Source organism: Mesoplodon mirus, assembly GCF_964341445.2.
Source record: "Mesoplodon mirus genome assembly, chromosome: 2".
In the NCBI taxonomy this organism is placed as follows: Eukaryota; Metazoa; Chordata; class Mammalia; order Artiodactyla; family Ziphiidae; genus Mesoplodon; species Mesoplodon mirus.
In genome coordinates this window covers 217428890-217455016 of record NC_138977.1, presented here as the reverse complement: position 1 = coordinate 217455016, position 26127 = coordinate 217428890, and the positions used below count along the sequence as shown (strand labels likewise).

At 54.0% G+C, this 26127-nt stretch overlaps 1 protein-coding gene and 1 long non-coding RNA gene across 3 annotated transcripts; one reads left to right on the top strand and one right to left on the bottom strand.

The window, feature by feature from the left end:
• Window positions 1-4113: 4113 nt before the first annotated feature.
• On the bottom strand, window positions 4114-10471 carry EMX2 (empty spiracles homeobox 2). Of its 2 annotated transcripts, XM_082641715.1 has the most exons (3): window positions 9970-10471; window positions 7849-8033; window positions 4141-5624 (listed from the first exon to the last, which is right to left on the bottom strand). In XM_082641715.1, exons 1-3 carry the CDS (start codon window positions 10373-10375, stop codon window positions 5457-5459), a joined length of 759 nt encoding a protein of 252 aa, XP_082497841.1. In that variant the 5' UTR covers window positions 10376-10471; the 3' UTR covers window positions 4141-5456. The 2 variants fall into 2 exon arrangements, with proteins under 2 accessions (XP_082497842.1, XP_082497841.1); XM_082641716.1 differs by lacking the exon at window positions 7849-8033 and having other exon boundaries at window positions 4114-5624.
• A 169-nt stretch (window positions 10472-10640) lies between these two features.
• On the top strand, window positions 10641-20193 carry LOC309815138. The gene is made up of 3 exons (XR_014295812.1): window positions 10641-11562; window positions 15601-15694; window positions 15913-20193. It is a non-coding gene; the product is annotated as an uncharacterized lncRNA (long non-coding RNA).
• The last annotated feature ends 5934 nt before the right edge of the window (window positions 20194-26127 follow it).

Below are 26127 nucleotides of genomic sequence, written 5' to 3'. Positions count from 1 at the left end.
CAAAACTCCCACTTCCCCCTCGCTGAGGGGCTGGTAGGGGGAAGTAAACGCGGCGGCCGAGCGGCGGACGCAGGAGCGGAGCGGCGGGCTAGGCGCGCCCGCGGCCCCGCAACTCGGCCTCGAGGCATCGCGGCCGAACGCTGCAGCCCCGCTTCCTCTCCCGCCCTGCCTGCCTCTGCTCTGAGGCGGCACCCGAGTAAACCAAACGCTGATTGCTGGAATAAGAAGGGCCGGCCTGGGAAAATGCGGTTACCAAAAAAAAAAAAAAAAAAACGGCTGCTGTTTGCCAAACTCCGGAGCGAGTGGTGCGCTGCGAAACAATAACCGAACCCGAGCCTTCTCACTAAACTCACACGTCTAGATCCGGAGACATACACATATGCTGCCCTGGTGCCGGCATGGACGCCATCACAGGGGACCCCCACCCAAACACGGAGAAATGTTCCCGCGAGTCGCACACTCTGAGGCCATTCCCATCCTCTGAGATCCACAACTGCAGCCGGCTCACAGCGACCAGACGCTGGCACACAACTTCTTTACACAATTGCATTTCTACACCTTTATAAGCTCTCTAATTACAGCCGCGCAGCTGCCCGTTCTTGCCCTACCTAACTCAATACAATCTAGATGCACAAGGAAAGCTGGACACCTTGACACACTCACAATCTACACAAGTAGCACCGGCCTCTCCAGCCTCTAACTCACGCAGTTAGCACAATTAGCACCTACACATCCTGACTTAAATCCTGGCTCAGACACACGAACAACTGTTTCACAGACCTCACTGGTACACTCAGCCTCTACAAAACCACAAGCACAGCCTCTCGCCCTAACTCACATCCACACCCTTAGTCCGACTTGCAATTGCCCGCATGCGGGGAGCCTAGCCCAGATGCCCCCAGCCGCGGCGCGGGGCCCCGGGCGAGGCCTCCGACCCGCCAGAGTCCCTCCCCAATCGGCCTGCGCGTCCGAGACTTTGTTCCCTGCGACTCGAGGCGGGGACGGGGAGGAACCGAGATTTCCAAGGCCGCGCGCAGGCCCGAGCCCCCTTTCTGCCGGGCCCGCTTGGTGCGGCTCTCCGCCCTCCACAATCCGCCCCTAGCACAAAAGTGGCCCGGCAGGTTCCGGGCCGCCGCTAAAGCTCCCGCTCGGGCTGCGCTAAGCTGCCGGGAACAGAGTTGGAGCGAGCTGGGAGCACCGGACACTCACACAAGAGGCAGAAAGGAGTAAGTGCCCAGAGGTCCGAAGCTTTTCCCACCTCAGGAGTTTCTGGTGCCTTGAACAGAGCCCCCCACCCCCCACCTCTCCGCCCACGCCTACCTGGCCCTTTGCTGCGCTGAGGAACTGGACCCCAAATGAGACACGCACGCGGAACCCACGTGTACCTCTCAGGAAGGAGAATGTAGCCCGGGCACACTTGCGTTATACGTTCTGTTTGACTCTGTCAGGGAAATGCAAACTGAGAACCCAAGCCTCTCGGTCAGGCGAACGCACAGGGAAGGCCCACAAGTAATCAAGAAGGGAGCAGGTCATGGATCAAACGTGTAACCTACATCCCCATTCGGGGAAACAGGCAAGACACAAGACAACGTGCGTGCAGTTCCATGTGTAGGGAGGAACACAGAACCTGACCCTCGATGCCCATTGCACCCTGCCAGGGTCATCTAGGCCTGGCACCCATGTACCACGAGGGAGAACACAGACCTGCAGCACACAGCTCCCACGCTTCCCTGCCCAAGGGGCTCCAGCCCAGCACGCGCGCACTGTGACGGGGACGCAGCCACAAGGCACACGCGCCCCGCACCCTGCCCCGCGCCCCGCGCCCAGATAGTCATCGTGGGATGGCATCTCGCAAATATTTATATTCCTCAGCGCCACGGCAGCCCGCGTCCACATTAGACGCTCTAATCCTGCCACTTTAAATAGATGAATTAATAAAGCAAACGAGCGGCTAATAAGCTGACTGTCCAGCCTTTTTGAGGCGGGGGAAGGATTCGAAAGTGCGCCAAATTTGTTTGCAGTGGATCAAGGCGAGCCGCCTCTGCTTCACTTTCTTTATCTTAATTCCGACTTGAAAAGATATAATTATCTAGTTTGAACAGAGCTGCTATCAAATCCTTCTTTGGGCCGGGAAGGGGGGCGTTGGAGTGGATTGCGGCTCTCTGAGCCGCTCCGTGCAGCCCGAGATAGCGCGTAATGAAGATGTGGAGGCCCGAGATACAAAGGGCATTAACCTCATTAGCATGAAACCTTTTCTTCTTACCATTGTGGGACCCTTTCAGCCGCCTAATCCCCCCTATTTTCAAAGCTTGGTTTGTAATAAAGCTTTTAGGGTTTTTTTTTCCAAAGCTAATAGTATTCTCTGATGATTTTATTGCTGTTACACTACATAGGACATTTACAAAAAAAAAACCATCACCCTCCCCCTTTTCTTGTACTTAAAAAAAAGTATATGGTTCTTGCAGAAATAAGCCTTTTATCAAGATAGGAAATTTTCTTCAGGAAAGGCTAGTCTGAATTTTAACAGGTCTGTGCTCTGTGTTTGAGGCATTCTGGGTTTGGCAAAGTGGGTAGAAGGAAAAGGTAACTTGCTTAAAAGAAAGAAGTGCAGCAATGCTGTAGCAGGGACTGCAAAGCACTCGGGACAGCTATTGGTCACAGAGGTCCCACTGTCCAAGTGACTGGAAACCCCACTTGAGTTTCCAGGATACACAGGACAGCACCTGTCCCTTCGAGAGGCAAGCCTGTGTCTCCTGAGGTGGCCCCCTCTCGCCCCAGCATCTTCGGGCAGTGGAGTCTCCCCGACTATACCCATACCTTCCCAAGGAGTCTGCGTGGAAATGCACCATAAACAGCCAGGGTTCTCCAGAGAAACAGAGAGGGAGAAAAAAGGAGAGAAAGGCAGAGATAAAGGGGGAAAAGAGGGAGAGAGGCCAAGAATGAATTCTACTTTCGAAGTAGAGGAGGGGAGGGGAAAAAAAGAAAGAAAAATTTCCATAGTGCCCTATAGTCCCCACACGTGCATGGAATGTCTAATCTTAACTTTTCAAGGCAGGATGTTAACAAAGCTTGTATTTTCGCCCTGCATTGTAACTTGGCCTTATCACAGTGTAAAGGGTGGGGAGATTGTCCTAAATTATGTCCAGGCAGCCCCCCTGGATCCGTGGATTAAGAGATTAAAGGAGACCACTGGGCAAGGCCTCTTCTTTCCCCTTCATATTCCTGGTATGATAATTGCTTAAACTGATTTGCACTTTCACAAAAGCTCACAGGACGCTTTGTAGCTCGAACAGAACAGACGAGGTTTCTCTATCAATGGAAATAAAACTGATTAATGCAGCCTATCAGGATAAGAAGCAAATGAAGCATGCAAAAACAACCTCGTACCCCCAGAAGGGGGAAGGTGGGGGGAGAAAAGCTAAGTTTCCTCCAAGACTGGGTACAACTTTTTCTTTAATGTTAAAATTGAGAGTTGAAGGTTTCTCATAACGCTTGCCTTATAAGGCTGCTGAGGCCCTTGGGCTCATCCCCTCACCTTTGGCAGATTGGGGCCAGAGAGAGGAAGGAAGGAAGGAAGGAAGGGAGGGAGGGAGGGAGGGAAGGAGGGAGGAAGGAAGGAAGGAAGGAAGGGAGGGAGGGAGGGAGGAAAGGAGGGAGGGAGGGAGGAAGGAAAGAAGGAAGGAAGGAAGGGAGGGAGGGAGGAAAAGAGGGAAAGAAGGATAGAGAGAGGGAGAAGGACAATTGTGTTTTGGGGTTTGAAGTCAGAAACACAGTTTAAAAAGTCCCAGGATCCTGATTCTGCTAAGTGTTTTCCCCAATCCTGGGGGAATACTCTTCAATGCATAACTATATGTCCAGTTTTTTTTAAATAACTAGAGGTTAAGAGTAGTAAGCATTTTTTAACCTGAAATTCAAATTAAACTCCCTCTTTAGGCCGTGTAGTGGGCAGAGGTCTGGATGGAAAACTTTTCTCCCATCCCTTTTCTGAAGGACTTAAGTTTTCCTAATCCTCTCCCTTTTCCACCCTCTTCTCTCTTTAACATGCCCAAGAATCCATCAGCCTGGCCCTTTTGTGGGTGGGGAACCTGGGCTTCTTGAGCCTAGATGGGGAAGGACCACACTCAAAGAGATACTTTTTTCAAGAATTCACTTCAATTTCCCAAGACAACTACTCTGAGGGCATATTGATAAATCTTTATTGACAAAATATTGACATTGACATACTTCTTGGAAGTATATAGTGTGTTAGAATTCTAACAAATTAACACAGAACACAAAAATATTTACATTCTGGTATAGAAGACATTAAGGAAGCATTTGTCACTCTCTTTAGTAAGTCTATGATCTTGGAATAGAAACTCAGTGCTTGAAAACTTGCTGCCGTGTTCTTGGCCACACTTATCATCCCTGCTAACTACAGTCCTTCAGTTTTTGCAATAGATAGATTGAAAGTTTGGAATGGCCTTTATTTACGGCAAATGGTTGAACTCGGCCAATACCTTCAACCACTAAAAGGAGTTTAGTTCGTGGTTTTCAGCCTTGGGATGTTAGGAAAGGAATGTCCAAGAAATAGAATTAATTTAGGGTTTTTTTTTCCCAGTACAAGTCCTGACTCCTCTTGTGGGCACCCTCCCCCTCCACCCCCAGCCCCCCATCCTGCTCCCCGTTTCTCTGAAAGAGGATCACTATCGCTGAGCCTACTTCATTTAGCTTTCACAATCACTTTGACGTCAGAAGGTATCAAAAAGTGTTTACAGACTGCACATTTCTTGCAAAAAAAATCAAAATAAAAAGCACGCAGAACCTGTCTTTAAAAGGAAAAGAAAATTACAATTCACTTTCTGTCTTAAGACACCATTCGCCCAACAACTGCTACATGCAATTCAAGTTTTTGAACAGGTGTGGGATGGGGCTGGAGATGGAGTCCCCATTGTTACTGATTATTTTTAAAGATTGGGGAAAAAAACACTTCGAAGTGCAAAATAAAAAGTCCTGTGCCTGGTTGGGGTTTTTCTTTTATCATTATCATAATTTTTTAAAAAAATCGGACTGCGAGATAACCGGAATACCTGCCAATCATCTTGTCTCGCTGGTTTGGCGTTTGACTGACAGCTCCCCTTGTCAGAGCGCCTTCGGCTTTGCCACCTTTGGATCTCTCTCTCTCTCTCTCTCTCTCTCTCTCTCTGTCTCTCTCAAGCTGCCTCTTTAGACAAGGGTTGCGTGTTCATCCAGGAGCCTCCGTCCTCTGCCATCTCGGCGCGGCCTCGGATCAGGACCCTGCGCTCTTGCTGCCCAGCGTCTGCGTCGCGCCGCCCCTCTCTCTGACTCCCTCTCCCCTTCTCCGTGAACGTGTGTGTGGTTTGTTTTTGTTTTGTAGGGTTTTTTCTTCTTCCCCTCCTCTCCCTGTCTCTGTTTTGCTCCGTGTTGTCCGTTTCTGTGGGGTTCTGTTTGTGTTTTTAATCGTCTGAGGTCACATCTATTTCCTCGGGACTCGCCTGCTTTGTGGCGATTCTCCACCGGTTAATATGGTGCGTCCCTTTTTTCTTTTGTTGAGAATCTGAGCCTTCTTCCTCCAGCTTCTGCCTTTTGAACTTCGTCCTTCGGTTCTGAAACCATACTTTTACCTGCAGGAGAGGCAGATGGGGCGCGTTAGTTCCTGCACAACGCCCTCCTACCTCTTCCTCTTTTGCCTGGCCCGGACCTGGGACTGAGACTACGGAAGTCCAGCACCCCAGCTGCGTGTCTTATTAGCTGACCTCCCCACGGCCTCCCCTTGGGGAACAGAGCTCCTATCCCGGGGCCGGTGAGAAGGCTGGCTCCCTCCCCTTCTGGGCCCTCCTGGGGCACATTTCCCCTGGTCCTGAGGCCCAGAGTGCAGAGTGCCCCCTTCTCACTTTGTCCTGCTCGGGACACCCACATCCCGCTAAGTGCAAAAGCCTGGCAAACATTGGGAAACCCCTATAAAATTATAAGTAAGGGAAAATTAAAAGAGACACATCCCTCACTCCCTCTACCTAACTAGTGCAGGGGAGATCTCATTCCCACTGCTGCAGCTCCTGCTGGGCCGAATGTGCTTTCTGTTCTCTGCCAGTTTCCCGCAGCCGCTGCCTAAATATAGCGCCTCCTCGGCAAGGCCTGGGCCCTGGGTAGGCAGTCAAGATTTGCCTGAGCTTCCTCCTCTCTGCCCGCTACTCTTGCAGGTGAGAGCAGGAGCAGTTGTGTGTGTGGGTGGGGGGGAGTGCTGGGGGAAACCGGGGGGATGATGGGGTGCAGAGCCCTGGGGTCCAACCCAGCTGTCTCTTTTCAGCTAGGAAAAGAGGCTCAAAAGTGAAAGCTTCTGAAAGACTGTGAGATAAAGGGGAAGTAAAAGAAAAACTGTGGAAGAGAAGGGAAGAGCCCCTCAGTCCTCCTCTTGACCAGCCCCAGGACAGTCCAGGGCCAAGCTCTCACCCCATCACATCACTTCCCACCAGGGCGGGGCCGGCAGCCTGGCCTCCTCGGAGCGCTGCTAGAAGTCTGGGGAGCAGTGAGGTGGGGCTCAGATGCTATCCCGACCAGTCCCTGGGGAAGCTGGCGATGGGGCCCCATACAGTGACCAGACCAGACAGTAACACTGCCCAAGCTTCTCAGCGGTGAGGTACAGGTGAGGAACATGGTGATGACTGCACCTCCCATGCCACCAGGGCTGTCCCATTCTGCTAGCAGCACCCCAGGCCCCTGAAGTCCGCTCCGCTTTCTCCTTTGAGTCGGCAGGCCCAGGTCCCGGCTTGCTCTCCCCGGATGCCCCCAATCCCCCAAAGTGCCCCCATGAAAAAGCCGAGCTGGAACACGGCTGAGTTTAATTTGCTTTGAGTTTGCTAATTGAGTGGGAGGACGGTTCATTTCTCCCCGGCGCTCGCCCAAGGCGCGCGTCGGTGCGCTCGGGGCTTGACACGCACACAAAGACTCCAGGCAGCGTGGGCAGCGAGGCGGACAAAGACCACCGCCGACTCGGCTATCCAGGAGAAATCAGCCGGGCCGCGGCTTGTGCCGGGCCCCGCACCAACCCGCGAGGCCCTCCTCGGTTTTGTCCGGGGGGACGTTTTAAAACAAAAGCCTCGACCTCTTTGCGCCTCCCAGGAAAAGTGTTACAACTTAATCTGCCCGAAAATGTTACTGTTTGCCGGGAACTTTGACCCCGCCCTGAGGCTCCGCGTACAGTAGCGCCTACTGTAGCCCTAAGCCCCCTCCTCGCCCCGGGGCAGGCCAGAACCTGGCCGCCTCGGGACCCTGTTGCGCAGGAAGGGTCTGCCCCCTGAGGCAGCTCCTCTCCCGCAGGCTTCTAGCTCTGTTTCCCGGATTTAGGGACGCACCCAGGATGCCCGGCTCGGCGGTCTGACTCTCCGATCCCCTCAAGGGGAGTAACTGGCTCCGTCGGTGTGAGCCTTGAGCCCCCGGTGCACAGAGCTCGCCCTAACCCACTCTCAGCTCTGTCTCCAGCCTAGAGCCCCAAACACCCCAGAACCCCGCGGCACTCCTTCCTGGATCCCAGCCGCGTACCCCAGACTCTCACCGAAAGTCTCACCAAAAGTGCAGAGCGGTCACAGCCAGGAGCTGCAAGGCCAGCCCAGCCGCACAGAAGGAGCAACTCAACCCGTCCACCCCCGCCCCCCCCCCAGAGCCTCGGGCGGGTCATCTCCTACAGTCCCCTGCTGGAGCCCAAGGAAGCCAAGAGCACCTCAAAACTTACACATCCTGAGCCCGGGCGTGGAACCAGCTCCCGGCCTGTTTGCCGAAAGCCCTCCACACTTTGCGGGCTGCGTGTGTCCAGAGATTTGGGATGCGGTTGCCGCGCCTGGGCCCGCTCACCTGAGTTTCCGTGAGGCTGAGGCTGTGCGCCAGCTGTTTCCTCTCTGCGCCCACCACGTAGTGGTTCTTCTCGAAGGCGTGTTCCAGCCTCAGAAGCTGGGACGGGGAAAAGGCGGTTCGGATCCGCTTCGGCTTTCGGGCCAGCGCGTTGTGCAAAAGGAAGCTCTCCGGACTTGTGTCGTTCCCTGCGGGGGACACAACAGAAGTCCCGTTAAAGGGGGCCGTCCTGGCCAGGTCCGCGCGCTTCTCCCGAGCCGGGCTGACCCGGCACAGCGCTCAGGGCCTCCGCGTACGTAGCCCGTGCGGCCCAGCCCATGGGGGCCCAGGGCCCTCCACACGCGCTAAGGGAAAACCGCTCCAGCTGCCTGGCCCGCTCCACCGGGACCGTACCTGTGCAGCACCCAGCAGCAGCTGTCCCGGCGGGTCGAGTCCCAAGGCTCCTGACCTCTGCGGGCTTTGCAGCCGCCCGGGCCCCACGAGCCTCGCCACTTCCGCAACCGGCGCCCGGGACAGAGGAAGGGGCGGCAAGGCAGGGCCCGGGGATTGGCGCCCTGGACCCATAGAAATGTCTGTCTCTTCTTTCTAACCTCTGGGAGAACTTTGCCCCGGGGGTGAGGGGCGAAGAGGCGACGAACCGCTGTCCTAGAGTTTTCTCGGGGACTTATTTTTAAAGTACTTAAGTCTTTCTCCTCCGGAAAAGCGCAGAGGCCGGGCGTGTCGCTGCAGCCCGGCCTAGACCGAAATCTCGCCGGCGGGTGCGCAGGGTTTCTGCCGCCGCTGCCTCCCGAGGCCCCGTTCTCCCGCTGCCCTGCTCCAGAGAACTAGGAGACACGAGCGAAGGCATCGAAACCCGGGGAGTACGGAGCTGCGGTCACCCGATGGGACTGTCCGCGGCCCCAGAAGATCCTGGCTACTCCAGGCCTGGCGTGGGGACCAAGAGCGTGGCTGCCAGAGAATGAGGAAAGGGAACCCTAAACTTTTCGAGCAAAGCCAGAGAGTTTCGGATTCACTCATTAGGGTGGGAAATCGATTCACCAAAACCCAAAGAAAGACAAACCTACAATCCAGGCAGGGATGGAGGCAAATCCGGTCTGGGAATAAGAGTAAAATGTTGTTTTTGTTTGGTTTGGTTTTTTTAATTATGGAGGAGTGGAATCTACCCCATTCTAGGCTCTGGCAGGAATGCCAAGGGTTAATGAATGGGCAAGCCGCTGGGTATTGATCAGCGGCCTCGGGAGGTAGGTCTTTTCCCCGCTCAGATCGCTAAACTAATTACTTGCCCCTTTTTCTGGAGTTTTAATTCTCCTTCCACTCCCACCCCACCCCACACACAAAAATCCAAAAAATAGCAAGAAAGGAAAACACCCAAAGAGATCTCCTCCAGCCCGTCTTCCGACCCCGTTCATTTCTTTTAAAAGAAAAACAAAAACAAAAACAAGACCGAACCTGCCTTCGCCGTGGCCGCTCGGCGCCCGAATTGAGCAGGTCACGGCGAGAGTGCTGAGCCTCAGAGCTTCCTACCCGCGCGGGTTCCCGCCCCGCCTGAGCCTCCAAAATAAGCAGGATAAAACAAACTCCCAGACTTTGCTCTGGGGACGCGAGGGTCTCTTCGCCGCCGGAAGAGGGTCAGAGACCGAGAGGGTCAGAGACCGAGAAGCTGCAGGTCTAGGATGCAGGGGCGCGGAGTGGATGGCAAACAGAGTCGAACGCAGTCGAAGGCGAACCTGGTGGCCGGGCCCTGTCCGCGCCCCTCGGAGCCAGAGCGGCGAGGGCATCGCCGGGAAGACAGAGAATCCGGGGACCCCCGCGGGCCACGGATTCCTTGGCGGCCGGCACTCGTAGCACGCTAGGAAAGCCTGCCTCGACTCGAGAGCATTCGGGGACAACTCCTCTGTCTGCGCCCTTCTCTAAAGGGTCAAGCGGCCGCCGGCCAGCCCCCAAACCGGCCGCAGCTCGGAGACTAGGGACCGTGCCCGGCTCCTCGCCGCCCAGTTTCCAAACGCGGCGCGCGGGCGGGCGAACCGGAGGAACCTCCATCCAGGCCTTGCCGGGCGCCCACCCAGAGCAGGCCGAGGGCAGTGCGGGCTGCAGAGCGCTGCAGCCCCGCGACGTGGCACGTACCTTGGAAGCGGTGGCCCAGATATCGGTAGCGATGGATGAGCCAGGGGTAGAAGGTGGACGGGTCCCGCTGCTGCGAGGCGAAGAGGGGGTGTGGCGAGTGCGAGGAGGGCAGGGGGTGGGCGGCCAGGGCGTGCGGCGGCGGCACCGGGTGCACGGGCACGGCCGGGTTGGGCGGGTGCGAGACCGCCTCGGCGAACACCAAGTCCGGGTTGGAGTAGACGCCCCTGCCGGCGGCGGCGGCGGCGGCCGAGTGGAAGCCGTTGAGGAACGGGTTTATGGGGCTGGAGTTGGCGTAGCTGAGCGCCGCGGGACGGATGGGGTCCTCAGAGCGCGAGGCGGGCAGGGGACTGTCCTTGGCCACCAGCGACTCGATGGTGAAGCAGCGCTTGGGCGCCGGCTGGAACATGCTGCGCCGAGGAGCGGGCGCCCGGGGCTCCCAGCTCCCGGCGACCGCGGCGCGCTGCCTCCGCCGCCCGCTGCCCGCTGCCCGCGGCGAGAACGGACGAGAATTGGGGACTTGTTTGTTGGGGGTGGGGGTGGGGGTGGGGATGGGGATGGGGGTGGGGGAGGAAAGGGAGAAAGAAAGGAAAGGAAAGGAAAGGAAGAAGGAAAGAAGGGGGGAGGGGGAGGGAGAGGCAACACCGAGGATCCCGAGAATCTTGCACCAAACGCGCCCAACCTGGAGAGAGGGGGGAAAATCCTTCCAGAAGAATTTGCAGGCGTGGATTGGGGTAATTTTTTTTTCGTTTTTTTCCTTTTTTTTCCTTTTTTTTTTTTTGCGAGATGGCGTGGGGGGGGATCGAAGTTAGAGGCGGGAGGGGGGGAAGTTTCTCGGGGGAGGCAAAAAAAAGTTTTCTCTCCTCTGCAAAAGGCGGGCAGGGCGCCCTAAGTCCAAGGACAATCCATGGAAGTGTTCGCTTCTTCACAAGTTGTGCAAACGATTTGTTAGTTCATGAGCCTAATTAGTGCGGGGATCACATAAACAGCTTCCTCCGAAGCCTGGTAAATGGCTTGATGATTGGTCGCTATTACTCGCCCTGAGGTGGAAGGGGGGAGACTCTTTAAAGTGCGTCAGAAGGAGGCGAGCGCCTGGGAACCCGGAGGCCTGGATCCAGGCCGAGAGTGGAACGGAGTCGGCGCCGCTGCCTCGGCCGTGCCTCCTGCGCCCGCCAGGCCGCCCGGCCTTTCGGCGCCGTCGCCGCGCGCTCCTAGCTCACTTGCTCCCGCGGCGCCCGCGGCGGCTTCTTCTCCTCTTTCGCCTCCTCCTCTTCCTTTGGCTTCTCCTCCTCCTCCTCCTCCTCTTCCTCCTTCTCCTCCTCCTCTTCTTCCTCCTCCTCTTTCCCCACCTCCTCCCCCTCAGCCACCGCCTACTTCTCCACCACCACTATTCCCTCCGGGGCACCCCGGTCCCTGCAGAGTCCCCGAGCGGCGCCGCCTTCGCTGCGGCCCCCTGGATCCCGAGCCTGCTGAGCCCGAGCTGGGGGGACAGACGGACACACTGATGCACAGATTCCTCGCGCCTAGCGCTACGCTGCTGCTGCCCCCCGCGGGCGCGGGTCAGGGGAGCTGGAATCGCCCCGGGAGCACTCGAGGGTAAGCGAGCAGGGGTTGGTTCCCGGCGAGGGCTAACGGAGCCGTTGGGTTAGACCAATTCCCACCCCCAGCGAAGCTCCCGGAGGTTTCCCAGGTGAGGAGGGAGTCTGGCCGGGGATGGGGGTCCTCCGACCACGCGTAGCCTCTAGGTCCCAGGGTCCCTGAGTTCACGATCCTTGACTCGGCCCGTTCGTTTCCAAGCTGAGACCGGAGTGGACGACCCTGCCCTGGCGGTGGGCTTCCAACTTGCCCACAGGCTCTCGATTTTCCTCTCTGGGACGGTGCTCATCTCCTTCCCCCAAACAGCTCTTTTGGGAACTGGGGGTCCCAATATCTGGGAATGGGGGTCCAGGATCAAGGGAGAGGCTGATGTGATACTATTACCGTTACGTTGTCATTATTATTTTTGTTAGTGTTGTTATCATTGATATTATTGCTATTATTATTATTATCATCATCATCATCATCATCATCACTATTTCTATTATTATTCTGCCATCTGTCGTCCTAGGGGCGGGTTGCTGTGCAAACCCAGGGCTTGCGATTAGGGAGTGAGGATCGCTTCTCCAGTCCCAGGCCGTGTCCGCATTTTCGAGCTTGCCTTCGGTTTTAGGATGATTTTAGGGCCGAGTTCCCTCGTCCCCATTGGCTCACGCTGCGGCATAATTATGATCACATCCCCCAGGCTGCTGGCGCTGCTCTCTGTTTATTGGTGGTTAAAGATCTATTATCTATTCATCAGCCGCCTCTTTTTTCCTCTTTTTTTTTCTTTTTGCCAATTACATTCTTCTAAAGTGAAGTACCAGCAGGTATTTTGCACGTTTACAATTAATGATTTTAAAAAAAATCTGGCATCCTTTAAATCTCTTACTTGGAGGCCCATGTCACTTCGCTTAAGGATGAAGAAATGCCTGTGTTTGGTGATGAGGTTGCCGTGAGACCCAAAAAAATGTCGATTGGGAGGGGGAGAAGAGGGAAGTCCTGTAAGTCAGGCTTCAATGCCACCAGATTCATCAGTCAAAGGTCCCCAGGTCTGGGGACATGTTCCCCTGCTTTCCCAGCTACCCTCTCCCTGCCCTAGGGTCTCCCCCGTCCTCTGTGGTTTCATCTGCTGTGTATTTATGTTTGCGTCAATTTCTTCTTTATTCCAGGCATAGTCTGTGTTGGGGGTGTGAGGGGGGGTGTTGGATGGGAGGAGGATCCAAAGCCCCTTTCGGAAAACACTCCAGGCAAGAGAGGAGTTAGGAGTGTGTTTTCTGGCGTTGTCTGGGCACCTGATCTTAGTGAGGACCCAGCAGAGATCATGCATGCTGCCTCCCCCAAGCTTCCCAGGGCACACACGCATACACACTTCCACACACGAGACAGGCATGGCCCACAGCTCTGTACTCACGCCCCAAGAAGCCCGCCCCTACATCAGGCTTCTGCTCTCTGACGCCAGCTCTGGGCAGGGGTCTTGGCTGGGTTTTCACCCATAGCGGGTTCTCTCGACCTTGCTTTATGGCATCCCCCCCATCCTTTTCCCCAGGCCCAAGGATACAGGGTGCTCGATCCAGCCTCTTGGGGTGGGTTGCATTTTGAATAGTATCTCCCTGGGTCCTGAACCATGGACCTCCAAAAATATTGTCCCCGATTCAGAAATCCTTCCCTCAGTTAGGCTGTAGGGACACAAGCCCCACTGTGCCCAGGCCAACAGAGAACCTGAAGCCACCAGGAAAAGTGGAAGTCTTTGGGCTGCGCTAGCCAGCCAGTCTGGGGTGGAGGTAGAGGTCAGCCCTTGGTTCCCAGAAAGAAATACCCAATTTAGGTGGGTTGTAGATCCCCGATCCTGGAGCCGGTAGAGGAGGACCCCTTTCTCCATGGAAGGATCTCCAGGAGGGCTGGAGGTTCAGGCTCGCCCGCAGGCCAGGCCTTCCAAACTCAGCCTTAGACTACAAGTGGGAAACTGAGGGCACTAAAAGCCCCACCCTGGCTGCAGGGCAGGGAATGAATGGCCTTTTATTGCACAGTCAGTATTAGTGATCTTGGCTGGGGGGTTTTGAGAGTTGATGACTTCGAAGGCAAAGGGGCTCCATTCAGTGTCTGGGAGGTGGGATGAGGCCCGCCATGGTGTGTGATAGTTTCCCCTTCTAAACCCTCAGGCTGAGCACTGAAGTGTTATTGGTACCACCTTAAGCACTTTCTCCTGTTTTGACCAAGATGTGTCCGGAGAGTGTCCTAATGAAGTGAGCAGTCTAGAGCCCAGACCCTCAGCCTCCCTCCCAAGGCAGGGACAGTCGGCCGGGGCAGAGGGCCCAGGCTGCTCCCAGTGTACAAGAAGCAGGCCACCCGCCTCTTGCAAACTGCCATAAGGGGGCCAGCTTTACCCCCAAAGGGCTCTAGTTATTGGCAGGTGGGCGAGGCTGAGAGAGTCTGGTGGCTGCCTTCTTGGCGGCAGTACGACACGCCTGTTCGCCGCTGGCCCCAAGCCTCTCCCGGGCCCCCACAAGGAAGAAGCGGGATTCTAGTGAGTCAGGGGCCGCACGCGGAAGCCCTGGAAGCGGAGTAATCTATGCTAATTCATGCGCCGGGACCGAGGAGCTTGGAAAGGTTTGCTCTGCCAGGCTCCGACGTGCAGGGGAATTAACTAGGAGAGTAACTCATTAACCAGGCTGGAGGGCAGAGGCGCACCGAGGCGCTGGGCAACCTAGTCTGGACTCGGACCCTGAGCTGCCTCTAGACTCTGCTCCTTGGACCCAGCGGCTGCCATTCTCTTTACTTGTGGCTTCTTTAGCCTTTCAGAATGCGGCCCCTCTTTGTTCCCTAGCTGCTCTGGAAGGGTGGGTGTTGGGTTAAGTACCGGTGTGAGCAGTGGGAAGTGCGGGGATTTCTGAGGCTCCATCTTAGAGCAACGGGCTCCCAATCTCCACACCCCCACCCGATGAGGGTTGTGCTCTGTAGATTTCGGAATCTACACTCTGCAGGCAGCTGAACTAGCAGACACATGATGAAGGTTCGAGTCTCGGGTCTGTCACTGACTGACTGAGCGATCTTGGACACCACCACCACCTCTCCCAACCTCCATTTTGTCATCTGTAAGATCACGGCCAATGCTGCCTGCGAGGCCGTGGAGGGCAGGAGGCCGGCCTGTTTTAGGGAGTGATAGAACCCTTCTACTTCCTGATTGTGGCGGCAGTTACACATGTGTGTTTTAAAAACTCATAGAGTTGTACACAACAAAGGGTGAGTTTTACTGTATGTAAGTTATACCTTAGTAAAACTGACCCCCGCCCCCAAAGTCAGGCCTGGATGACCTTAGGCAAGTTACCTAACCTCTCTAAGCCTGTTATCTCTTCTGTGAACTCGAGATAAATAATAATATCTTGGCCCTTGAGGTTGTTCAACAAGATAAGCCAAGCAACATGCTTAGTGTCCAGTATATAATGAATGAGCTATAATAAAAGTAAGTTCCTGTCCTTGACATTGCTGTTATTGTTATTACCTACCCACCTCCAGGGCTTCTTGCTGGGCTTCCAGACTGAACAATAAAGTTGTACAAATATAAGCTGCTGTTCTTCTCACACTCCTGCCATGCTCCCCTCCGTGCTCCTCCAAAGGCCAGGGACTTCTCTAGAGGGACCCTGGGAGTGAGAGAGGCTTGGATTCCTGGCTAGCGGGAGACATCAAGGGGCAGAGCTTTCTGGTCATCTCCCACACCATCTGCTCTGAGTTTCCCACCAGGCCCTCTACCTTTGCAGGGGCAAAGAGCAGTGCTTCTCCCTCCCCCAGCTCGTGTTAGGCCTGTTTGATAACTGGGGGTGGGTGCATACCTTCATGCAACCCCGGAGAGATGCCCAGGTGCTGCCTGGGTCACTACCTGTGTGACCTTTACCTTCTTGAGCCTTGGTTTTCTCCTCACTGAAAAGGAAATACCAATCTTAACAGTTGTTTGAGGGGAGTAAGTGAGCTAATGCTTGGCACAGTTATCGTTCATCAAATAGTAATGGCAGGCCATGGCTTTGTACGTCCCGCATACCCGCCACACTCTGCTAAATCTAGGTCGCGGCGGTTAGGACCCTCCTGGTGAGCCGGTACCGTGAGGCTGCACTGTGCGCCAGCCAGGCAACGCGAGAAGCGCGGACGTCCGTGGAGGGTAAGCCCTCTCCCAGGCCCAAGGCGTGCGAAAGGTGTCCCGGGATGGGGAGATCCTCGGGACTCGGTTAAGAATTCCTCCAACCCACGGTGATTCCCAGTCACCCGGCATCTCCGAATGCATGGGGCGGCGGTAAAACTAAGAGAAAAATTAATGTCCTAAAAACATTTTTTTTTTAATCGTCATGACGGCAAATCCCTTTCTGGTGTCCTCCTTAGAGGCCGCTCGCTGGGCAGGCGCGGCGACCCGGGACGTGTATCCGCGTGCGCGCAGCGGCGCCTAGTGGCGGCGGCCGGGCGCTGGCCGCATCCCCGCGAGCGGCTGAGCCCGGTACGCCCGGGAGTGCCGGGGTTGCGCCCCACTGCCAAGACCTTCCCGCGACCGCAGTCTGAGCCGGGCGAGGAAGTCAGAGTAGGCTCACTGACCACAGAGGAAGAGAAGACGACTTGGAAATGCGTCCCTCCTCCGTCCAGCAGCTGTCCGCTTCAGAGTTCACGTCCCACGCTAGAATTCCAGCTCCACCCCGAGTCGGGCTTCCTTCGGAAGGGTGCGAGGAAGGGGCGACGGGTTCTGTTCTAAAAAGGACGATGAGGCCGTGATCACCTGTGCCAGGGGGATACCGCGCAAATGAGGCCACAACATCATGCGTCAGGTCCGAGATGCCGCGGCCTGACTACGGGCCCATTCTGGCCTGCGCTGCCTCCAGCTTGGGTAGAGTCCGAAGAGCTGGGGTCTCGGGGTGCAGCTCTCCTAACTTCATGCCCCCTCGTGGCCGGCCGAAGACTCCCTGGTGGTTATTGCTGAGATAGCGATTAATGATCAGCTGGATTGAGCGGCCGCGACCTGGTCAGGGTGACCGGCCCCTTCCTCCTGGAGCGCGGACCCGTATCTGTCCCGGCGTAAGTTGGTTCCTCCAGTGAATTGAGGCCCGTGGAATCCGAGCGGGGTTCGTTGGAAACCCGTGCATAACTGTTCAAGCGTCCACTGGGGAGACTGAGCCCTCTCGGGAGGGTTGGACCCTGGTCCAGGCCTCAGCTGCCCCAGACGACTGCACGAACCAGGCGCTATCCTTCTCCGGATCTTATCAGGAGGCTGCCAGCGTGTGGGTCTCCGAGATCCAACCGTTTTGAGAGCCGACGTTTCAGAGCCAGGAACTCCGCACTGAGGCGTAAAGCCACGCAGGACATGACCATCGAATTTACTTCCTTCACCACGTGAAACTCGTCAATCTCTCAACACACAGGCTGTCCCGATTCATTAATGAAAGCAAGAAAACAGATCAAAGGAAGTCCCGGTTTCTTTCTCCCTGGGCTGCCTTCGAATGAAAGTCTAAAAGCCAAGCAAGGACAGGCGTGGGGCAGACTGACTGACACAGGGGCGCAGGAATTAGGGGAGAAGGACGCTCTTGCTCGGGTGACTTCCCCGGGCAGGGGTGGAGACAGCTCGGTCTCCCCTGCACCCTTCCCGCTGGTGGGTGGGTGGCGTTACCGCTCTCCCCTCCAACAGTCCCGAAAGCTTTGGCTTCATTGGGCCACAAGGTCACCGACTGTTGCCCGGAGCTCCCTGCCGCCGCATAAGATGACCTGCAGCGGGCCTCAGGTACTAGCATGGGAGGTGGCGGGGACGCACCTGCCGGCTTTTCTTCCGCCTTCTCCGGCAGCTTTTCGTTTCAGACTCTGCTCTTGCCAACGGTCGCGGGCCTTGTAACTGGGGGTCCAGTCCTTTAAGGAGCTCCTTGGGGTTGTCAGCGGCAAGCCACCTTCGAACCTAGGGGCAGTTTCTGAAACCCTGGCGTCTCACCAGTCCCTCTCTCAGGAGCTTAATTGTATTTTATTTTTGTACTTCCCCATTTTCTGGACTCCGGAGGCTGGACTAGGGCTTAGAAAGAAGATCGTGGTCATTTGAGGAAAGAAACTGGAGGCTTTTTCTCTTGGACGATGCAGCTCTCCAAGAAATGTGGGGAGGATGTCACGAAGACAAGAACAGTTCCTCTTCCCGTAACGAATTTTCGCTTTTAAAGGCATGTTTCCTCGCACCCAGTTCTCAGTGAACCTCATCATCTGGTGTGGAAGGAGTCGTGATACCCATTTTCCAGATGAGAAAATCGAGGCTCAGAGAGGTCACTCTGCGAGGAGCCTTGTGACAGCCCCGCCCCGCCTCCACCCCGAGCTCCCCCCAGTCCAACATCGCCAGACCCCTGCATTCAAGCCAATGAGGAACGGTGGCGAAGACGCTGCTGGCTGACGGGGTCCAAACCACCGCACGCAGCGAGTCTCCTCCAGGCGCCCCATACCGTGTAACTCCATCACTTGCCTCGAACCCACTTGCCCACCATTGTCCTCCAGGCCACTGTTTCCACCTTAGGCCTCGCCCCATGCCCTTTTACTTCTTCCCGGGTAGCCTCCTGCGGACCCAAGCCCCGGGTTTAGGACCAGAGGGTCGACGGCCTCACTGCGGCCAGTAACCGAGGAGCTGACAGGGCAGTACTCGGAGGTCTTGGCCAGGACTCCGTGCGCTCCGCACCCTCGCGTTGCTCTTCAAAGCGGCCCTGAGACCCCCGGGGATGCCCACAGAGCGGCCCTGCGCCGGCGTCAGGGATCCTGGAGCGCGGCCTGAGGCCCCCTCGCAGCCAGCAAGGCGCCCCGAAAGTCCCTGGCCCAGCGATCTCTGCCTCCTTAGCTCTGCCCAGCCTACGAGGAGCTGCAGGGGACAGAAGAGTGGCGGGGCTGGGAGCTTCCGAAGAGGCACACAGAGAGGGTCTGACCTCCCCCTTTCTGAGGAGACCGCCTCCCGCAGCCTCTGCCCTGGCGATCTTTACGTACAGGCGGCCGCTGCGGCGGCCAGGCCTTCCCCCCCCTCCCCCACCCCACCCCACCCCACCCCCGGGACAGTCGGGAAGGAGCCTTCTGGTTAGGGCCCCGAAGCTGCATGGCCCCTCGCCACAATCACATTCAGGGGACCCTAGCGCTCGGAGGTTGGACACACTCCGCTCCCCTATTTGCGTCCCTTCCGTGTCTGGGCGTAGGGACCCAAGGTGCGCCCCCGCTTCCGCCAAGACCCCGCGAAGCCCCTGGCGGCTGGAGGCGAGGCCGAGAGAGGGTCCCTCCAGGGGCCTGCAGGCGTCCGAAGCTCGGCTGGGTCCCGCGTGTCCCCCACCCCGCCACCCCCCCGGCGGGGTCCCGGAGAGGCCCGGCCGCAGCCGCCCTCCGCTTAGCCCGGCCGCCGGCGGCTCGCCGGGGTCTGCGCAACAAAGGGTGGCATCGCGGCGGCGCGGGCAGGGACCTCATTGGTTCAATATTAGCTTTTCATTCCAGTCTATTGTGCCCATCTGAGATAATATTGACTCTGAGGTGAGAGCCCACAGACGACAGAGCTTCTCTAACACTCCGCGGCCTGGCGCTCGAAGGGAAGAGAACCAGAAATGAAAAGTTAAAGAGTGCAAATAAAAGCTCTGGCGCGGCGACGCGCCCCGGCGCCGCGCACGGCGCGGCAGCCAGGCGCTCCCCCCGGCGTGCGCCGGGGCCTCCGACCCGGGAACTGGGGGTCGGGAGAGGGTCTTGGGGTCCGGAGGCCGTTCTGGGGAGGGGCACCGCGCGTTCCCATCGAAAACCGCCCTCATTTACCGCACAGCCCCATCTTCCAGACAATTGATTTTCAGGTTCCGCTCCTGGGAAACTCTGGAGAAAACAAATTCCCATGCACATTGTTTTGAGATATTTTCCCCACTTAAACGATGTGATTTCTTTAGGGTAACTTCGCTGTCAGTTTCTTCTATTTTCCCCAGCACCAGAAGAGTAAACACGCGGAGCGATGTTCGATGATCGTTAGGCTGCATTACTTGCGAGTGCGCGGTTAATATCAAATTTCTAACTGCATTTTGCTTTGCTTTGAATCGTTTCCCTGCAGCCCATCCTCGGGTTTCTTAATCGCCTTTCTAACCGCAACTTTAAAGGGCCTCCGGAACGTTCAAGTCTTGCTTATAAAGATCCGTTTCAATTTCCAAACTGCCTGCGTTGGAAAATGGCACTTTAAGTTGTCTTAGGCGTCTGAGAAAGAGCGCCCAAGTTTACGCTCGCGGGACCAAACACCAAACGCTGAGGGCTTGCAGTGATCCTGGGAATGGATGCCTTCGGGTCTCCTTTAGGAAATTTGTGTCTCCCCCTCATTGGAGTCTGACCTCCGTAAGAGATGGTCTGTTAACTCCGTTACTCCAATAAGGAGTTAGTTGGTCGTTTGGAATCTTTACATCTACCCCAACTCACTTGGATGTGTGGGGAGCTGGGATGCGGCAAGGGCCGGGGTGGCGGCACCAGCATCCGGGGAACCGTTGTGTGCCTCCCTCCTTCCTCTTAGGTGCCCTGTGCTGAGCTGAGGATCAGCGATACCGACCGAGCTCCAGCACCTTGGATATTTCAGAGGAGGACGTTCTGGTTAATATATGTGGTCTATATTTTATATATGGCCCGTGTGTTTTATACATTATTTAAAATAGAATCTGTATTATACGGTTTCATCATATTGTGCACTGTTTAGTATAGATTTAACCTCTAATTCTAATATTACATGATTACATTAGTTACTTAACATATTTTTATACGTTATATATTATACTGTATGTGTAGATAGTTCTGAATATATATGTACGTATAAATATATTTATTTAATATATATGTGTAAAAGTATTTGAGGGAGCCTTTAATCTCCCTGCAAGTACATATTTGATCGTTTTCATGCAACGTTTCAGAAAAAAATCCTAATCGAAACCACTTTGACACCAGCTATGTCTTTATAACAAATACCCTGAGGTCCAATTTCAGCTCCAGGGACAGGCGGGGCAGGGGGAACTCTGCCATAAGGGACAGCAGGTCCGCTCTGGAAAGTGGTTTTCCAAATGCCCATTCTCTGGGGACAGAGGAGACAACGTTCTGGACCTGGCGGCCGCCTCCTCTCCCCGCTCGCATTGTGGTGGTGGTTTTGGTTTTGAGGGAGGCTGTTTAGAGGCTCCGATGGTCCCTACACTGATGTCATGAATTAAAAATGAATTTGGGGAGTGCTCAGCCGAGGCGTCTGGGAGAGCAGCGAGGGCCTTTCACCCCGGGTTCTGGGCTGCAGACGCCAGTACGGCTCCGGCCTCGGCGCCCGATGCGGGCGCTCACAGCGCTCCGGCTCACACGGGTCCCGGCTCCAGCCTGCACCCGCCCTCCAACCCCGCGTCAGGAAAAGCTGTCCTAAGCTTGGACCGCTTGCGTATCAGGTGGTCCCAACTACAGCCTGCTTCTAACACCGATTAAGAGCCGAAGAAAGCAGGCATTTAGGAGCTCCCGCAGGAGGGCAGGGGCCAGGTGGAACAAAATCGGGATTTCAGAAGTCCGCAGGTTATCGCCCCCCGCGCCGGATATCCAGTTTATGAAGGGGGAAAAAAGATAATCGAAGTCAGGTACGGCCGACTAAAGCATCAGAAATGAGAAACGCCCAAGCTTTACAGCCTGATGAACAGGAGGAGTCTACTTCTGAGGCCTGGGAGATAGGAAGAGAAATTGGAGTGGAAGGGAGGGGAGGGGAGGGGAGGGAGGGGAGGGAGGGGTGGGGTGGGGAGGGGGGGAGGGGAGGGGAGGGGTGGAGAGGGGAGGGGTGGAGGGGAGGTGGAGGGGAGGGAGGGGTGGGGAGGGGAGGGGAGGGTGGATGGGGAGGAGGGGGAGGGGAGGGGGAAAGGAGTGGAGGGGAGGGGAGGGGGTGGGGAGGGAAGGGGAGGGGTGGATGGGGAGGAGGGGGAGGGGAGGGGGAAAGGAGTGGAGGGGAGGGGAGGAGGAGGGGGAAATGGGGTGTGTGAGGAAGACTTAGTGGAGGGGAGGGGGAAGGGGAGGAGGAGGGGGAAATGGGGTGTGTGAGGAAGACTTAGAGAAAGGGCAAGAGAGGTCAGAGACCACCAGGATGCAGCGGGCAGTGGGCTGTTTATTTCTTGAAAGCAAACCCCCCAAATGGCTACTTGGCCAAATGGCTAGAACAAAGCAATGAAACTTGGCTAAAATCTGACCAAGAGATGGGGTCCCACTTCGGGCAAAACCCCAAGTTCAGTGAGACCCAGAGCCCTGCTCTGTTCTGGTCCGTCCCCAGCCTTGGGGAAAGGTTCTTGCAGACGTGGAAGAGTGCAGGCTATGCCCACACTGCTCCGTCCCTGGCTGGGCTCTGGGGTATATGCCAAGATGAGCTGGGGACCAGGAAGTGGGAAACCGGCTTCCTGTGGCTAAAAATAAAACAACTGACCCCTCTCCCTCCCCATGGCTGCAGTCTCCGAGCCTGACTGCCTAGGGAGGCATCTGAACACCCACAGGGTGCCAAGGCTTCCAGATGAAGGGTGGCTCACAGTGCCAACCATGTGGGTATGGATCTCCCCCAGATAGACTTCAGCACACCTGGCCCATCTGTATAGTAGTTCCTCCATCCAGGTGATCCATCTTACCCCTGCCCAGTGTGGTAGAAAACTTCATTCTAATTGTGTAAGCATCAGAGTTCCATATTTCTGCCCCTTGCTCGGAGCCCCCATGATCCTGGTTAAAGGATCAGCTGCTCAGGTGTTCTGGGAACAAGAGGGGGTCTTTTTCATTGTTCATTTTCCACCAGAGCATCTTACATGAGAGACAGTCCATTTCTGTCACCCATGGCACCTGCCTCGGATACTGTGCTAAGCACTTATCACGATCTATCTCACCCCGTCCTCCGAGCCATCTATCAAAATATCTCTTCTCACTTTTCAGATGAGAAAACTGTGGCTCTTTTCAGATGAGAAAACTGTGGCTCGGAAATGTTAAGGGGTTCACCCAAGGTCACACACACAGCTAGTAAATGAAGGGGTCTGGATTCCAGTGCAGATCTATCTGATTCCAACATTTCCTCCCCCCACCAACTCTTATTTCCTATCAAAATGCCCCTTTTTTCCCAGTGAGGGAGTCCCACAGAGTAAGAAAAGAGATAACACTTTGCTCCCGAGCCCTCCCAAAAATCAATGACCAGAGGATACAGAGCCATTCTGTCTCCAGAGCATTTATTCCAGGTCGGGAAGAGAGAATAAGCAGTTGGCACATGGATAGCATATATGGTTTACAGAGAGCTCGTTCACACACCTCACTTCAATCACCTCTCTCACCAGCCCCGTCAGAAGGATACGGCCATTATCACTCCAGTTTAGAGAGGCAGAAACAGACTCAGGGAGGTTGAACTACTTGATCACTGCCCAGTCAATTCTCGCAGAGCCCTGGCACTGGCCTGGGCTGGCCCATTCCAAGCCTCCCAGCTCTGCAGATACCACATATGGGACCATTTAACCAACGGAGTTAGGCCTTGCATTCTGTTGTGAAATTGCTAGGTTATTTTCTCTGTTTTAAATGTTTCTGCAAATGTTATTTCGTGATTCAAAACTTTCTCTTCATTTATGCCTCTCTTATACTCATTCTTTCTCCATGTATGCACCAATCTGTATTGCAGAACCATCAAGGAAACAGAACAAGGAGTTGCCCCTTATCTGAGTTCAAATGTTACTCGGAGACCACCGTGTAAAGATTTTATCTACAATTTTTGCTCTATTATTATTTGTATATTGTGCTCTATTGCCATTTGCCTTACATGCATCACTCAAATGTGTGATCAAGAGTTTAAAATTGTATATGTGTGTATCTTTTCATGACTTTAATAGTATTTTTAACCCTTGCTTGGCCAATGCTTTTCTTTGCTAAGATTTAAGGGAAAGAGTTTGTGGTCAGAGGAATCCTTTGATCAAATAATTCCACATCCAAAGGGATAACTGAGACTCCAGAAAGGAAATGGCTCAAGGTGTCTCTGACCTTGAGATGATGTACCAAGTCCCCTGCCACCAGCAAGAACGTTGCTAGGGAAGGGTCTTCTCAGCCTTCAGGTGGCCAGGGCTCCATCTCCACACTCATTCAGGACCTCACTTACTCACTCTCCACAAGAGCCATGGCCACACATCCCATGAAGAAACTTCATTTGTTCTCATTATCATAAAATTATATGTATATCTGTATGCTACACTAGCAGACTGGAATGTATAAAGAAGACAGTAACAGGCATTTAAATTCCCCCTGGCCAGAGGTCACCACTGTCAAACATTTGGGATGTTAACTTTTGACACAAAGGAAGTTTATGTTTACACCTTTTCGTTATTGGCGTTCTAGTAAATAAAGGAAAGGAAAGAAATACGCTATATGATTCTGTTTACATGAAGTTCACAACTGGATCTAGAATACAGAACCCTCTGGGAAAGGGTTCACTGGAAAGGAGCACAAGGGAACTTTCTAGGGTCCTAGAAACGTTCTATATCTTGATTTGGGCCGTGGTAACACAGATACATACAACTGCCAAAACTCATCGAACTTAAGACCTGTGTATTTTACTGTCAAATTTTATACCTCAGTAAAGAAGAAGAAAGAAAGGAAAGAATCCTGGACAAATAGTGGGTTGGCCCAAAAGTTCATTCGGTTTTAAGTAAAAAGGCACATTTTTCATTTTCACCAAGAATTTTATTGAACAGTGTATTCACTAACCAAACGAACTTTTGGGCCAACCCAACACTGTAGCAAAAGACCAAACTGGGGAGGTGGGGAAGGAGGAGGAAAGAAAAAAAGCCTGAGATGCTGAGCTAAGACAAGCCACACACAACACCTGGAACTTTACAGAGGAAGATACCAGGCCTTGGCCCCCGGTACACCAGCCTCTCTCAGCGCTGCTCCCCTTTTCAGGGCTGCAGTTAAATCCAAGAGGGCTGGATCTTTCAAAAGGTAATACAATCTTAAGATCCTGCTGGGGCCCACCATCTACCAAACTCCCTCTTCTCTGATGCTATTACTTCCATGTTTGTAGTGAGGCACTGTGTTTCCTGATAGGGGCAGGGGAGGGAATGGGTCCCTTGGAACCTAACAAGAATCTGTGCTTGACTCCGGAAGGAAGGTTGAAGGCCTTAACTTTCAAATAGATTATATTCCAAAAGTTTCTTTCTTAATCACTATGTAGGACTCAGAATGTTTGTGTCTCATAGAAACAGTGTTATAAATGATGGTCAAAGTTCCAAGTTTCTCCTCCCTAAATATCTATTAAATGCCTACTCATAAGATATAGAATTTTAGGCTTGGTAGGAACATAAGTACAGTGAATTATAGTGGTTGTGTGCCATGTAAAAAACGGGAAGAAAGCAAAATTCTTTTCTTTTTCCAAAAACATACGTGCTATCTGCCAGGCACTATGTTGACACTTGGGATTCAAAACTTTTTTAATCTCATGATGTCTTCCCTCAAGCAGCTCATTGTCTAGTGGAGAAAGACTACCTTGTAAATAAATAAGTGCAATAAAATCTTATATGCGTTTTGATAGAGGTTGTCATAATTTTTTAAAAACAGAAAAAAAGAAGTGAATGCTAGCTGGCAAGGGAAAACACATTTTGAAGCAGGCAGAGTTGATGGGATAAAGAATTAGATGAAGACCTATAGAGAGATTCTAAAGGGTCATGGGGCACTTTGAAGGTCAATGGCCGTAAATCTGATTCTACTTCAAAACACGTTTTCCCTTTTCACTGCTATCAGAGCATTATAGCTTGACATCTCAGTCATGATTGGGGTTGGTTGGTTGTGCTTGACTTTCAAATTACTTGGAAGGAGTAGAGAAGGATAAGACTTACAATTCCAAAGAGAAAAGTAAAGAAAATTTAGAAGGTATGTAAACCTTGGAGGATTGTCAGAGGTAGATATGACCCCGGTAGTGATGGAGGAAAAAGCATAACCCCCAACACTGGGGAAGAAAGAAAAGGCCATTGCCCACACCAGCTACCAGATGGTGAAGTTGGCTCAGGGCAGCTTGGTTGCCATCTTGAAAGCAGAATGGGCCAGGAGGCCCTGTGCCCTCACAAGTATGGGACCACTTAAAATTTATAGTATTTGGGGATCATTTATTCATTCAACCAGTATTGTGCATTTACCATTGATAAGGAAATTTGCGATTGACTTGCAGTTAACAGGGTTAAGAAATTTAGTGAATTATGGTCCTTGCCTTCAAGGGCTAGTTGGGGAACTAGAGAACTATTATTGAATGTGCCCAAACATGAAATGCTTTTTCACCCATCAGTAAGTTGGGGGTAATAACAACACAGGATCTACTGACCTCACACAATTGTTCTGAGACCAGAATATGATTAGGGAGTAAAAATGTCTTTGTAAAGTGCAGGTGTTAGGTATTAATCATGAAAATGGTTTTCAGCTGTGTCCTCCCCTTGCGGTCAATTATTCATTCAACAAATGTTTATTATGCGCTTATGCTGAGCAGGCACTGTTCTGGGTACTGGGAACATAGCAGTGAAGAAAACAGATAAAATCTCTGCCCTCTTGGAACTGACATTCCCCAACAGGGTATTCTGCTGACATAAATAAGAC